Source organism: Myxine glutinosa, chromosome 6 (genome assembly GCF_964187855.1).
Source record: "Myxine glutinosa chromosome 6, kmMyxGlut1.1, whole genome shotgun sequence".
NCBI classification, from domain to species: Eukaryota; Metazoa; Chordata; class Myxini; order Myxiniformes; family Myxinidae; genus Myxine; species Myxine glutinosa.
The window spans coordinates 115368224-115383223 of NC_136266.1; the positions used below are offsets into that span (position 1 = coordinate 115368224).

The window sequence follows — 15000 nt, forward strand, 5'->3', positions numbered from 1 at the left end:
CTGACTGCTCCATTTTTTTCACTCATTTCGTCTGGCTACACTATGATTTGTCTGACTGCTCCATTTTTTTCACTCATTTTGTCTGACTGCTCCATTTTTTTTCCACTCATTTTGTCTAGCTACACTATGATTTGTCTGACTGCTCCATTTTTTTTCCACTCATTTTGTCTAGCTACACTATGATTTGTCTGACTGCTCCATTTTTTTCCCACTCATTTTGTCTAGCTACACTATGATTTGTCTGACTGCTCCATTTTTTTTCACTAATTTTGTCTAGCTACACTATGATTTGTCTGACTGCTCCATTTTTTTTTCCACTCATTTTGTCTCGCTACACTATGATTTGTCTGACTGCTCCATTTTTTTCACTCATTTTGTCTCGCTACACTATGATTTGTCTGACTGCTCTATTTTTTTTTCCACTCATTTTGTCTAGCTACACTATGATTTGTCTGACTGCTCCATTTTTTCCACTCATTTTGTCTGGCTACACTATGATTTGTCTGACTGCTCCATTTTTTTTCACTCATTTTGTCTAGCTGCACTATGATTTGTCTGACTGCTCCATTTTTTTCACTCATTTCATCTAGCTACACTATGATTTGTCTGACTGCTCCATTTTGTTCACTCATTTCGTCAAGCTACACTATGAATTGTCTGACTGCTCCATTTTTTCCACTCATTTTGTCTAGCTGCACTATGATTTGTCTGACTGCTCCATTTTTTTCACTCATTTCATCTAGCTACACTATGATTTGTCTGACTGCTCCATTTTCTTCCACTCATTTTGTCTAGCTACACTATGATTTGTCTGACTGCTCCATTTTTTCCACTCATTTTGTCTAGCTACACTATGATTTGTCTGACTGCTCCATTTTTTCACTCATTTTGTCTAGCTACACTATGATTTGTCTGACTGCTCCATTTACTTCCACTCATTTCGTCAAGCTACACTATGATTTGTCTGATTGCTCCATTTTTTTTTTCCACTCATTTTGTCTAGCTACACTATGATTTGTCTGACTTCCATTTTTTTTCCACTCATTTCATCTAGCTACATTATGATTTGTCTGACTGCTCCATTTTTTTCACTCACTTTGTCTAGCTACACTATGATTTGTCTGACTGCTCCATTTTTTTTCACTCATTTTGTCTAGCTACAGTGCTACACTATGATTTGTCTGACTGCTCCATTTTGTTCACTCATTTCGTCAAGCTACACTATGAATTGTCTGACTGCTCCATTTTTTCCACTCATTTTGTCTAGCTGCACTATGATTTGTCTGACTGCTCCATTTTTTTCACTCATTTTGTCTAGCTGCACTATGATTTGTCTGACTGCTCCATTTTTTTTCTAAGCTGCTCTTTCCAGATACTTCGTGTGCCTTGCTGTACTTGAATGTGCATATCTACAATGTGGTGTATTTGTGTAGCACGGCATACCTCCTATATGTACCCTGGTTTGTTGGGGGTGTTGGGGTGGGTTGTTTCCCTCTGCCTTTCTCGCTTTCTCCCCATGACTCGGGAAACATTTACCTACCGTACACCTGCAGGCGTGTGACAGCCTCGGCATAAATTATATGTCCTGCTTTGCGGCTTCTCGTGTCCCCTCACCACGACCAGATTGATAATCCTGATGTTTAACTAAATGTCGACGGGTTTCCACAACACAAGTTTCCATCTCATTTTCCACTTTCTTCTTAAGCCAAAACCCAACAATATCTTCTGAAGAACCACTGCATGCCGAACTCATCAAGGAAAGAAACGTTTTTTAAAGTGATTTCCCTCCTTCCAAAACTTTTATGTTTTTCCACATCCCATGCAAACATAAATCCTTATTGTGAAGCTGTACCATCCCTTCACTAAAATGAACATTTATTTGTTTGTCTTCCTGGTGATTGCTGAATCTTTTCTGCAGGGACCTCCTGGACGACCTGGTGGAGTGGGCAGGGAGGGAGTAGCTGGACCCCGGGTAAGTTATAATAATGTGACAAGTTGTCGTTTATGAATGCCTGTTGAGTTGTGGTTTAGTTACGAAGTTGGCCCGCTGGATGCATTGTCACCGGGTGCCGCTTGACCGCTGAGGCAGTTCCCCCTGCACATTATGGCAGGAATTTGGAACTTGGTCAAGGTTCTGATGATAACTCACTTAATCGGTATTAGTTGACATTATGGGATAATATGCATCCATCAGCTAATGGTAATAGATGGGTCTCCAGCTGAACAGCCATCTAAGGGAGGGCACACTCACCGATGCAGTGTCCGGCCTGCGAAGCAGCACCAATCGGTTTATAATCAGGTCAAGAATCTAACCCAGGCTTGACAACTCAATGGCGCACTATTTCTTTGTCTTCCTGTTGGACATAATAATATGATCAGTGCTATAGAACCACCCTTAGAGGCCATTTTTCCTCGCAGAGCGGGGGTTGGCCTTTTTCGGGCACCGTGGTCCCCTTTTTGAAGCAATGTTTTATGGCCGGATGCCCTTCCTGCCGCCAACCCTGTTAGTCGCCTCTTGCGACAGTGAGCTGGTACTCAATTTGCCGACCTCGGAAGGATGACAGGCTGAGTCAACCAACCCCGGTGTTAATTCAGCAATTGACCGGGATTCGAACCCAGGATCCTAGGATCCCAAGCCGGCACCCTAACCGCTAAGCCAACACCAGGCCAATGTGATCAGTGCTATACCATGATATATTGTTTCCTCCGCCACCAAAGGTGGATGGAGGTTATATTTTCACCCCTGTCTGTCTGTCCGTTTGTAAACAAAAGATCTCAAAAAGTTGTGGACGGATTCGGACGAAATTTGGCAGGGATGTAGCGTATGTGACAAGGACGAAATGATTAGATTTTGGTGAAGATCCGGATTCGGATCCGGCTGGTAGAATGCTTTAAGTGATTCTTCACCATTGGGAAATAAGGCAAAAAACGATACATAGCAGGATATCTCAAAAAATTATGGACGGATTTGGACGAAACTTGGTGGACAGGTTGTATGTGTGACAAGGAAGAATCTTCAATTTCAGTGAAGATCCGGATCCGGATCCAGCTATTGGAATTTTTAAAGTGACTCTTCACCATTGAGTGAAATGGCCAACCAGGCGGAGGTTTGCTCTCCACTGAGTGCCGGTCTAGTTCATTGCTGTTAATGTAGTTTCCTTGTTAAATTATTCTCTGAATGGTTCACCATTGGCTGAATCCTGGAATTCTAGGGCAGAGAATTGGCCACAACCCCTGAGCATTTCCAAAAGGCTGCATAAATAATTATATAATTCCAAGCATACGTTTAAGGGTTAACTGGCTTACTATCAAGGATATCTGGCTTACTTTACTTTGAACTCTGGTATCCTGTAAAACAAGGTGATTATACTTATTCTGAGCTATCCTGCCAGAAGAGTCAGCGATAGTGACACCTCTGGCACTCTTCCTTGGGATTTTAAGATGATTAATAATATGAGCTCCCTTGCAAATCTTCAATGCAGGAGGTGGCCATTGGGCCCATCGAAGCCTGAGCTTGTATTGCCAACGTATTGTTGTTTGTCCATGCTCCATTCTTTTAAATGCTGAACATCAAGCAAGGAAGCAGCATGTAGCATTCTTAAAGGCATGATATGACTTGACCAGTGTTCAAACTACTGACCTCCCAAACACAGAGCGGACGTTAATATGACTTGACCAGGGTTCAAACTGCTGACCTCCCAAACTCAGAGCGGACGTTGATATGACTTGACCAGTGTTCAAACTACTGACCTCCCAAACACAGAGCGGACGTTAATATGACTTGACCAGTGTTCAAACTACTGACCTCCAAATTCAAGGCGGACATTGACATGACTTGACCAGGGTTCAAACTACTGACGTCTCAACCTCAGAGAGGACGTTGATATGACTTGACCAGGGTTCAAACTGCTGACCTCCCAAACTCAGAGCGGACGTTGATATGACTTGACCAGTGTTCAAACTACTGACCTCCCAAACACAGAGCGGACGTTAATATGACTTGACCAGTGTTCAAACTACTGACCTCCAAATTCAAGGCGGACATTGACATGACTTGACCAGGGTTCAAACTACTGACGTCTCAACCTCAGAGAGGACGTTGATATGACTTGACCAGGGCTCAAACTGCTGACCTCCCAAACTCAGAGCGGACGTTGATATGACTTGACCAGGGTTCAAACTGTTGACCTCCCAAACTCAGAGCGGACGTTGATATGACTTGACCAGGGTTCAAACTGCTGACCTCCCAAACACAGAGCGGACATTGAAATGACTTGACCAGGGTTCAAACTGCTGACCTCCCAAACTCAGAGCGGACATTGATTTGACTTGACCAGGGTTCAAACTACTAACCTCCCAAACTCAGAGCAAATGTTCTTATGACTTGACTAGGGTTCAAACTACTGACCTTCCAAACTCAGAGCGAACGTTCTTATGACTTGACCAGGGTTCAAACTACTGACCTCCCAAACTCAGAGCGGACATTGATTTGACTTGATCAGGGTTCAAACTACTGACCTCCAAAACTCAGAGCGAACGTTCTTATGACTTGAGCAGGGTTCAAACTACTGACCTCCCAAACTCAGACCAGACATTGATTTGACTTGATCAGGGTTCAAACTACTGACCTCCCAGACTCAGATCGGTCTCTCTAACCATTATATCACTGAGTTTTTTTAACTTGTGTTGTTTAATGATGTGTGGATGCATGTCATCTTTCAATTGCAATTTAATCTATTTCTTTGTCACGACCTTCATGATTTTGTTTTTATTACAGGGTTCATCTGGCAAGCAAGGTATAATTGGACCAGCAGGACCCAGTGGACCAATTGTGAGTGGCCCAAGTAAAATTCAATGGTAGGGTACATGACAAATGTAATCTGGGTAATGGTGGTGATAAGCTTAGTGAAGTTGTTTGTGTTAATCAACAATATCGTTCTGATAAGATGTCAAAGGTATGACAATATTGTGGTTGTGTTGTTGTTGATCTCCATTTCAGGGCACTCCGGGGCTTCCAGGACCTGCAGGCATTAACGGCAAAAAAGGAAACAATGGGCAGCCTGGGAATGTGGTAAGTGTGGTATTTGTTCTCTTCCCCAGTTTTATTTTCCATCTGAACATTAAACTTGTGATGGTGCCGTCTAAGACTCCTGTTATGATCGATTGACATTTACAAGTCTCTTTGACCTTTGCACACCTGTGTGCTTGTGAAGCAGCTGGAGATGGCTTGTGGGAGTTTCATTGGCTGACATTTTTATGATAACACTGAGGCCCTGTGAAATGTCAAGTGGTCAACATTATCTAATGCTTATCAACATTATCATTATTAATAATCAACATTATCCAATGCTTATCAACATTATCATTATTAATAATCAACATTATCTAATGCTTATGAACATTATCATTATTAATAATCAACATTATCTAATGCTTATCAACATTATCATTGCTAATAATCAACATTATCTAATGCTTATCAACATTATCATTATTAATAATCAACATTATCATTATTCATAATCAACATTATCTAATGCTTATGAACATTATCATTATTAATAATCAACATTATCTAATGCTTATCAACATTATCATTGCTAATAATCAACATTATCTAATGCTTATCAACATTATCATTATTAATAATAATCAACATTATCTAATGCTTATCAACATTATCATTATTAATAATCAACATTATCTAATGCTTATCAACATTATCATTATTAATAATCAACATTATCTAATGCTTATCAACATTATCATTGCTAATAATCGACATTATCTAATACTTATCAACATTATTATTATTAATAATAATCAACATTATCTAATGCTTATCAACATTATCATTATTAATAATCAACATTATCTAATGCTTATCAACATTATCATTATTACTAATAATCAACATTATCTAATGCTTATGAACATTATCATTATTAATAATCAACATTATCTAATGCTTATCAACATTATCATTGCTAATAATCAACATTATCTAATGCTTATCAACATTATCATTATTAATAATAATAAACATTATCTAATGCTTATCAACATTATCATTATTAATAATCAACATTATCTAATGCTTATCAACATTATCATTATTAATAATAATCAACATTATCATTATTCATAATCAACATTATCTAATGCTTATGAACATTATCATTATTAATAATCAACATTATCTAATGCTTATCAACATTATCATTGCTAATAATCAACATTATCTAATGCTTATCAACATTATCATTATTAATAATAATCAACATTATCTAATGCTTATGAACATTATCATTATTAATAATCAACATTATCTAATGCTTATGAACATTATCATTATTAATAATCAACATTATCTAATGCTTATCAACATTATCATTGCTAATAATCAACATTATCTAATGCTTATCAACATTATCATTATTAATAATAATAAACATTATCTAATGCTTATCAACATTATCATTATTAATAATCAACATTATCTAATGCTTATCAACATTATCATTATTAATAATAATCAACATTATCTAATGCTTATGAACATTATCATTATTAATAATAATCAACATTATCTAATGCTTATGAACATTATCAATATTAATAATCAACATTATCTAATGCTTATCAACATTATCATTGCTAATAATCAACATTATCTAATGCTTATCAACATTATCATTATTAATAATCAACATTATCATTATTAATAATCAACATTATCTAATGCTTATGAACATTATCATTATTAATAATCAACATTATCTAATGCTTATCAACATTATCATTGCTAATAATCAACATTATCTAATGCTTATCAACATTATCATTATTAATAATCAACATTATCTAATGCTTATCAACATTATCATTATTAATAATCAACATTATCTAATGCTTATCAACATTATCATTATTAATAATCAACATTATCTAATGCTTATCAACATTATCATTGCTAATAATCAACATTATCTAATGCTTATCAACATTATCATTATTAATAATCAACATTATCTAATGCTTATCAACATTATCATTGCTAATAATCAACATTATCTAATGCTTATCAACATTATCATTATTAATAATCAATATTATCTAATGCTTATCAACATTATCATTGCTAATAATCAACATTATCTAATGCTTATCAACATTATCATTATTAATAATCAACATTATCTCATGCTTATCAACATTATCATTATTAATAATCAACATTATCTAATGCTTATCAACATTATCATTATTAATAATCAACATTATCTAATGCTTATCAACATTATCATTATTCATAATCAACATTATCTAATGCTTATCAACATTATCATTGCTAATAATCAACATTATCTAATGCTTATCAACATTATCATTATTAATAATAATCAACATTATCTAATGCTTATCAACATTATCATTATTAATAATCAACATTATCTAATGCTTATCAACATTATCATTATTAATAATAATCAACATTATCTAATGCTTATGAACATTATCATTATTAATAATAATCAACATTATCTAATGCTTATCAACATTATCATTATTAATAATCAACATTATCTAATGCTTATCAACATTATCATTGCTAATAATCAACATTATCTAATGCTTATGAACATTATCATTATTAATTATCAACATTATCATTGCTAATAATCAACATTATCTAATGCTTATCAACATTATCATTATTAATAATCAACATTATCTAATGCTTATCAACATTATCATTGCTAATAATCAACATTATCTAATGCTTATCAACATTATCATTATTAATAATCAGCATTATCTAATGCTTATCAACATTATCATTGCTAATAATCAACATTATCTAATGCTTATCAACATTATCATTATTAATAATCAACATTATCTAATGCTTATGAACATTATCATTATTAATAATCACCATTATCTAATGCTTATCAACATAATCATTGCTAATAATCAACATTATCTAATGCTTATCAACATTATCATTGCTAATAATCAACATTATCTAATGCTTATCAACATTATCATTGCTAATAATCAACATTATCTAATGCTTATCAACATTATCATTGCTAATAATCAACATTATCTAATGCTTATCAACATTATCATTGCTAATAATCAACATTATCATTGCTAATAATCAACATTATCATTGCTAATAATCAACATTATCTCATGCTTATCAACATTATCATTGCTAATAATCAACATTATCTAATGCTTATCAACATTATCATTGCTAATAATCAACATTATCTAATGCTTATCAACATTATCATTGCTAATAATCAGCATTATCTAATGCTTATCAACATTATCATTGCTAATAATCAACATTATCTCATGCTTATCAACATTATCTAATGCTTATCAACATTATCTAATGCTTATCAACATTATCTAATGCTTATCAACATTATATAATGCTTATCAACATTATCTAATGCTTATCAACATTATCTAATGCTTATCAACATTATCTAATGCTTATCAACATTATCTAATGCTTATCAACATTATCTAATGCTTATCAACATTATCTAATGCTTATCAACATTATCTAATGCTTATCAACATTATCTAATGCTTATCAACATTATCTAATGCTTATCAACATTATCTAATGCTTATCAACATTATCTAATGCTTGGTGGACTGGGATTTGATTGTGAATTTGGCGTGATGCTGCTGATCCAGTGCACATTCGTATTGGCTCTAGGAATTTTTAACTTGTCCAGAGTGCCAGTGATGACTTGCCTTCTTTTAATCAAAAAGCACCAATGGGATCTTTATTTTACGTGAAACACCAATCTGACAGTTTGTGTTCAGGTTGAGAATCAAATGGAGACTAGAGAGCTCAAAGGCAAATGCACTCGCCAACTCTGCTCCATCCTGTCAGACAGTCACGTGATTTATCATTGTTATAACAATGACATGACATGTGTTGTAGGAACACCCAATCTTTAAAAAATGATAAGACTCTTTATGGAAGAGTGAGGTGGGATTGCCATTGGTTTAAATGTTTTTAATTACCCTCCTGGTGACGTCAAAGTAGATGCTTCTTCTTACTCAGCAGAATGTACACCTGGATTAAAGAGGAGATCGCAATTGAAAGGGTAAGGTTAAAACTAAACATTCAATAAATGCAAGTGTTTTATCAATGCACTTTGCCCTGCCTTGTAATAAACGTTATTTTTGAGAAGTTTTTTTTGTAAAGTAGAACAAGTCACCAGGACCAATTTATACCCAAAATACAAATACTACTTATAAATACTTCCTATTATAATTTATACCCACAAAAGAAAGAGCAATCAGAGATTGCAGACCATCGCCAGGACATGTTTATGTTGTGTATTTTGTGCGGTGTTTATTAGCTGCTGTGTTTGTTTGGTTTATTGGTGACGCAGATTTATGTTCAATCCAATATGGTTGCCAAACCACGTGACCAATGACATCATCAATTTAATTATCCCATACAATTTTTCTGTAGATCACGCTCAAGAAATTTCAAACTGATCGGATGAAGCGTTTTACTTGTCTAATTATGGCGTCATAATGAAGGCACATATAACAAACAACATCATGAATATATGTTGTTCCCCATGGGGAGTACTTGACAATGAGTGATGTTTAAATTTTTTCCATGTAGCGGTTTCGGAGATATAGAGGTGCAAAGTTTTTCAGTTTTTCCATGATGGCACCCATAGCACGTGATATATGATGTCATAATTATTATGAAAACAATTCTCCAGGAGAAGGCGTCCCTATGGTGAAAATTTCTTGGCAATCGGATCGACGGTTGCAGAGAAAAGCATACTCGCGTTCTGTGTGAACAAACAAACAGACAGACAGACAGATAGACAGACAGACAAACATACAAACGGACCCAAATACAACACCCTCTCCTCTGGATATTTTCCTCATGAGGGAGAGCATTATCATGCTCTAGATTCATGCCATGAGCCAAGCGACCTGTCTGTCACCTGCATATTGCTCGTCACCTGATTATTCCTTGTTGAGGGGTTTCCATGATATCTCGTTTTCCTGCATGACAAGTCTCTCTTTGAAATTGCAAATGTAGCATAACAAGTGCATTGATGGTTTTTAGCCCCCATTGTACTTAATCCGAAACAGGGGCTTATGGATCGGGTCTCTTCCGTCGGTCCCATCCGTCCATGCGTGCGTCCAAAACCATATCTCTGACATGTATAGACCGATTTTGTTCATAGTTGTCATAAAGACAATACATGATGGTACACATAGGCACATCATTTTGTTTCACGATACGATCAAAGATGGCCGACTGACCTCTATTGTAGTTGTAAAAAACTCGGATTGACACGTCCTCGCCAATTTCTCGGAAATGCATTTACCAATCTTGTTCACACTTGGCGCACAGATAATGAATGATGGCTTACATGTGCACATTATGTATTTTTGAGATCAGATCCAAGATGGCCGACTGGTGGCCATTTTGTTACTTAAATGTGTCCCCAACCATTTCTCGGCCATGCATAGACCGATTTTGTTCAAACTTGGCACAAATACAATACATAGGCAAAACATGTTGTTTTGTAATCTTAACAAAGATGGCCGACTGCCAGCCTTTAACTCGGTACAGCAAAATTTGTAAAACCACGAGGGCTATGACATTTAATGTCTTTTTCTCCTTGTTCCATTATGCTTAATACATTACAAATTATTGAAACTTTTAATGTCTCAAAATACGATTGCCAAAAATCTTAGAATGTCTGCACTCTGTGCTGGCTTGCTTTGGGTTCTGGGATGAAATACTGATGGGTCCAGTTCTCATCACATTTCACAATATTCTTCAACTTGAACGACACTCAGTATAGAGCATACCTCCACCAGGTGAACAGTTTACGTTTTGTATCCCAGAGTAGACCAGAATATCACAATACAGAATCACATTTAATCAAAATTATCTGTCTACAAATTTTTGAGATATCCTGCTGTGTATCGTTTTTTCCCCTATCTCCCAATGGCGAAGAATCACTTAAACAATTAAATAATTCGCATATCCGAATCCATATTCAGATCTTCACCAAAATCGAATCAATTCTTCTTTGTCACACACACAACCTGTCCACCAAGTTTCGTCCAAATCCATCTATAACTTTTTGAGATATCCCGCTATGTATCGTTTTTGGCCCTATCTTCCAATGGTGAAGAATCACTTAAACAATTAAATAATTCGCATATCCTAATCCATATTCAGATCTTCACCAAAATCCAATCGATTAGTCCTTGTCAGACACGCAACCTCTCCACCAAGTTTAGTCCGAATCCGTCCAATTTTTTTAGATATCTTGTTCACAAACAAACAAACAAATGGACAAACTGACAGACAGAGGTGAAAACATAACCTCCATCCAGTTTTGGTGGCGGAGGTAATAACAACTAGATGAAAGACACACGCATCACCAAATTATGCAGGTGTTGTGTCGATTCCAGTTAGTTTTATGTTATTCTTCACATGGAACTTGATACCGTACCATTGCTCAACCACATGTGTAACTATGTTGAATGTCATTTTAGTTTTACCCAGAATTGTTTGACCAGCATTGACATCTAATTTAATTTCACCCCAATTCCACTTTTTTGAAATACCAACTTCTGTCCTGGAAGTCCTTGGTGTCCTTGTGATTTATACTTCTCTTCCCCACCCCCCTTCCCACGCCTCCTCCCCCCAAGCCCTCTCCCTCCCACACATCTCCCTGCTCTCAAATGTTATGTTTGTGTGCTTCCCCTTCTCTCCCCATCTTGTCTTCCGCTCCCACTTTTTATATATTTTGTTTGTCTGGTTGATTTGTTTGTGAAATAAATGTTAGCTCTTTCACGAGCCTCGATTCTGTATCCAAAAAATAATAAATAATTGACGTCATATCGAGGAAAACTTGCTCATGATCAGCAATGTCATTGCACAAAATTTCAGCAACCTTGAACCCTCGTAATGTTTTAGCAGCTGACTCTGGATTTTGGCAATATCCCCTCAAGAGATATCCACACCTCCTCCATCTCCCCATCCTACCCTCCTCCCTCCCAGCTGTCCTCTCTCTGATCCCCTACTCCCACGTTCCCAGTTCCTCATTCCACGCTCTTCCCATCCAACCATTGCTCTCTGTTCACATGCTTTTCTCCTTGTCTGCTCTGATAGGTTTACTGTGAACATTGCCTTTTCTGATTTGGGCAACGTCAGGAAAATGTGGTCCAGTAATTAGCCACCATGCTTTAATATAAACAGTTCTACAAACATTTGCTCAGAACCAGTGAATGTTACCAATGTTCTCCTTCCATGCAGCAAAATCAACAAGAAAGCCTAATTTGCCTCCAAAGGCAAAAAAAAACTTTTTTTTGCTCATTTTACTTGTTAAATAATGTCGAACCAATTCAGCTGTACAATGGAGTAACTTAGTCTTATAAAGTGTCTCGTTGTATTTTTATACTTTTTAAATAGTGCTTGAAGCCATCTCACTGATTTGTAAGCGTAACATAATTTGTTTAATACTTATTTCACTTCAACAAAAGTTGACAAAACAACACTTTGAGAACACAAAGGGTTGTACAAAACAACACAAGTTGGTACAACCATTTGTGTTCTCAATTGTCTCTGTATGTATTTAATGAAGAACCAAGTGCTGGCTTGTACGAACAGGCGAGTCTCCATTCCAAAAGGGCCAATTCCAGATGGCTTGGCACACTTTTCATTCCCTATCTGTTTCGCATCAACATGACATGGGAAGCCATTATCCCACAAGAGCCACGATGTCAACCGCAAATTTGGTTCTGGAGAAGGAGCCGAGCCTAAATTGATGTCGTGGTAGAAATATCACAGTTGATATACTGTAGCAGGTATTGAAGTAGCTCCAGTGATTGATTTGTCTGTGTCTCAAGGCGGAAATGATGCATGGAGTTTTGTTACTCTTGGAAGGTTGCTCTTGGTTTCACAAATTTTGGATGTGATCTCCTTAAATAGGTGTCAGGAGGTGGAATGGAGTCCTCCCTGGGCCCAGGGTGTCTACCTTTATTGGATCATGTTTCAAGCACTGAGTCGTAATGTTTTAGTCAGATCAATGAACCCCTCACAGCCTCTAATTGTCTGCACAGTTCAAAAAAAAAAAGTTTGTTGAATTCCAACAAAGTTCACTTTGTTACCTCGAGGCAACATGTTGTTAATTAACAACATAGTAACAACATGTTACTATGTTGTTAATTTTAGAGAGTACTTGGTTCCACCAAGCGGTTTGTGCTAAAACCAACTTCTGAGACTGCCATCTTTTTGTGTTGTTAACAAGGCACTCTGTTGCCAATCTACAACAATAATCGACTTATTTTGTTGTTGTTTACAGAGTAACTTTTTTAGTGTGGGACTCTGACGACACTGGCAATTTTTGTGATCCCGACGGTTTAGGTGACCATTCGTGCGCTGCCGGTGATTCGAGAAACACTGACGATTTGGGAGATACCGATTCAGGCAATTCAGGAGACAACAACGATTTGAGAGACACTGGTGATTCGAGAGACACTGGTGATTTGGGAGATACCAATTCAGGCAATTCAGGAGACAACAACGATTTGAGAGACACTGGTGATTCGGGAGACACTGGTGATTTGGGAGATACCAATTCAGGCAATTCAGGAGACAACAACGATTTGAGAGACACTGGTGATTCGAGAGACACTGGTGATTTGGGAGATACCAATTCAGGCAATTCAGGAGACGACAACGATTTGAGAGACACTGGTGATTCGAGAGACACTGGTGATTTGGGAGATACCAATTCAGGCAATTCAGGAGACAACAACGATTTGAGAGACACTGGTGATTTGGGAGACACTGGTGATTTGGGAGATACCAATTCAGGCAATTCAGGAGACAACAACGATTTGAGAGACACTGGTGATTTGGGAGACACTGGTGATTTGGGAGATACCAATTCAGGCAATTCAGGCGACAACAACGATTTGAGAGACACCGGTGATTTGGGAGATACCAATTCAGGCAATTCAGGAGACAACAACGATTTGAGAGACACCGGTGATTTGGGAGATACCAATTCAGGCAATTCAGGAGACAACAACGATTTGAGAGACACTGGTGATTCGGGAGACACCAATTCAGGCAATTCAGGAGACAACAACGATTTGAGAGACACTGGTGATTTGGGAGACACTGGTGATTTGGGAGATACCAATTCAGGCAATTCAGGAGACAACAACGATTTGAGAGACACCGGTGATTTGGGAGACACTGGTGATTTGGGAGATACCAATTCAGGCAATTCAGGAGATAACAACGATTTGAGAGACACCAGTGATTTGGGAGATACCAATTCAGGCAATTCAGGAGACAACAACGATTTGAGAAACACCGGTGATTTGGGAGATACCAATTCAGGCAATTCAGGAGACAACAACGATTTGAGAGACACTGGTGATTCGGGAGACACCAATTCAGGCAATTCAGGAGACAACAACGATTTGAGAGACACTGGTGATTTGGGAGATACCAATTCAGGCAATTCAGGAGACAACAACGATTTGAGAGACACCGGTGATTTGGGAGACACTGGTGATTTGGGAGATACCAATTCAGGCAATTCAGGAGACAACAACGATTTGAGAGACACCAGTGATTTGGGAGATACCAATTCAGGCAATTTAGGAGACAACAACGATTTGAGAGACACTGGTGATTCGGGAGACAATGGTGATTTGGGAGATTTGGGAGATTTGAGATTTGAGATAGAAATTTGGGAGATAACAATTCAGGCAATTTAGGAGACAACAACGATTTGGGAGACATTGGTGATTTGGGAGACACTGGTGATTTGGGAGATACCAATTCAGGCAATTCAGGAGACAACAACGATTTGGGAGACACTGGTGATTTGGGAGATAACAATTCAGGCAATTTAGGAGACAACAACGATTTGGGAGACACTGGTGATT

At 37.1% G+C, this 15000-nt stretch overlaps 1 protein-coding gene across 5 annotated transcripts in view; it reads left to right on the plus strand.

Moving 5' to 3' along the window:
- The window catches only part of LOC137430211 (collagen alpha-1(XIV) chain), a 371222-nt gene that overhangs the window by 339762 nt on the left and 16460 nt on the right, over positions 1-15000 (plus strand). For all 5 annotated transcript variants that reach the window (XM_078780417.1, XM_078780420.1, XM_078780419.1 and 2 more), the window contains 3 exons: positions 1919-1972; positions 4778-4831; positions 5000-5071. In XM_078780417.1, the coding sequence (XP_078636543.1) occupies positions 1919-1972; positions 4778-4831; positions 5000-5071 (180 nt within the window). The remainder of the gene's footprint in view (positions 1-1918; positions 1973-4777; positions 4832-4999; positions 5072-15000) is intronic.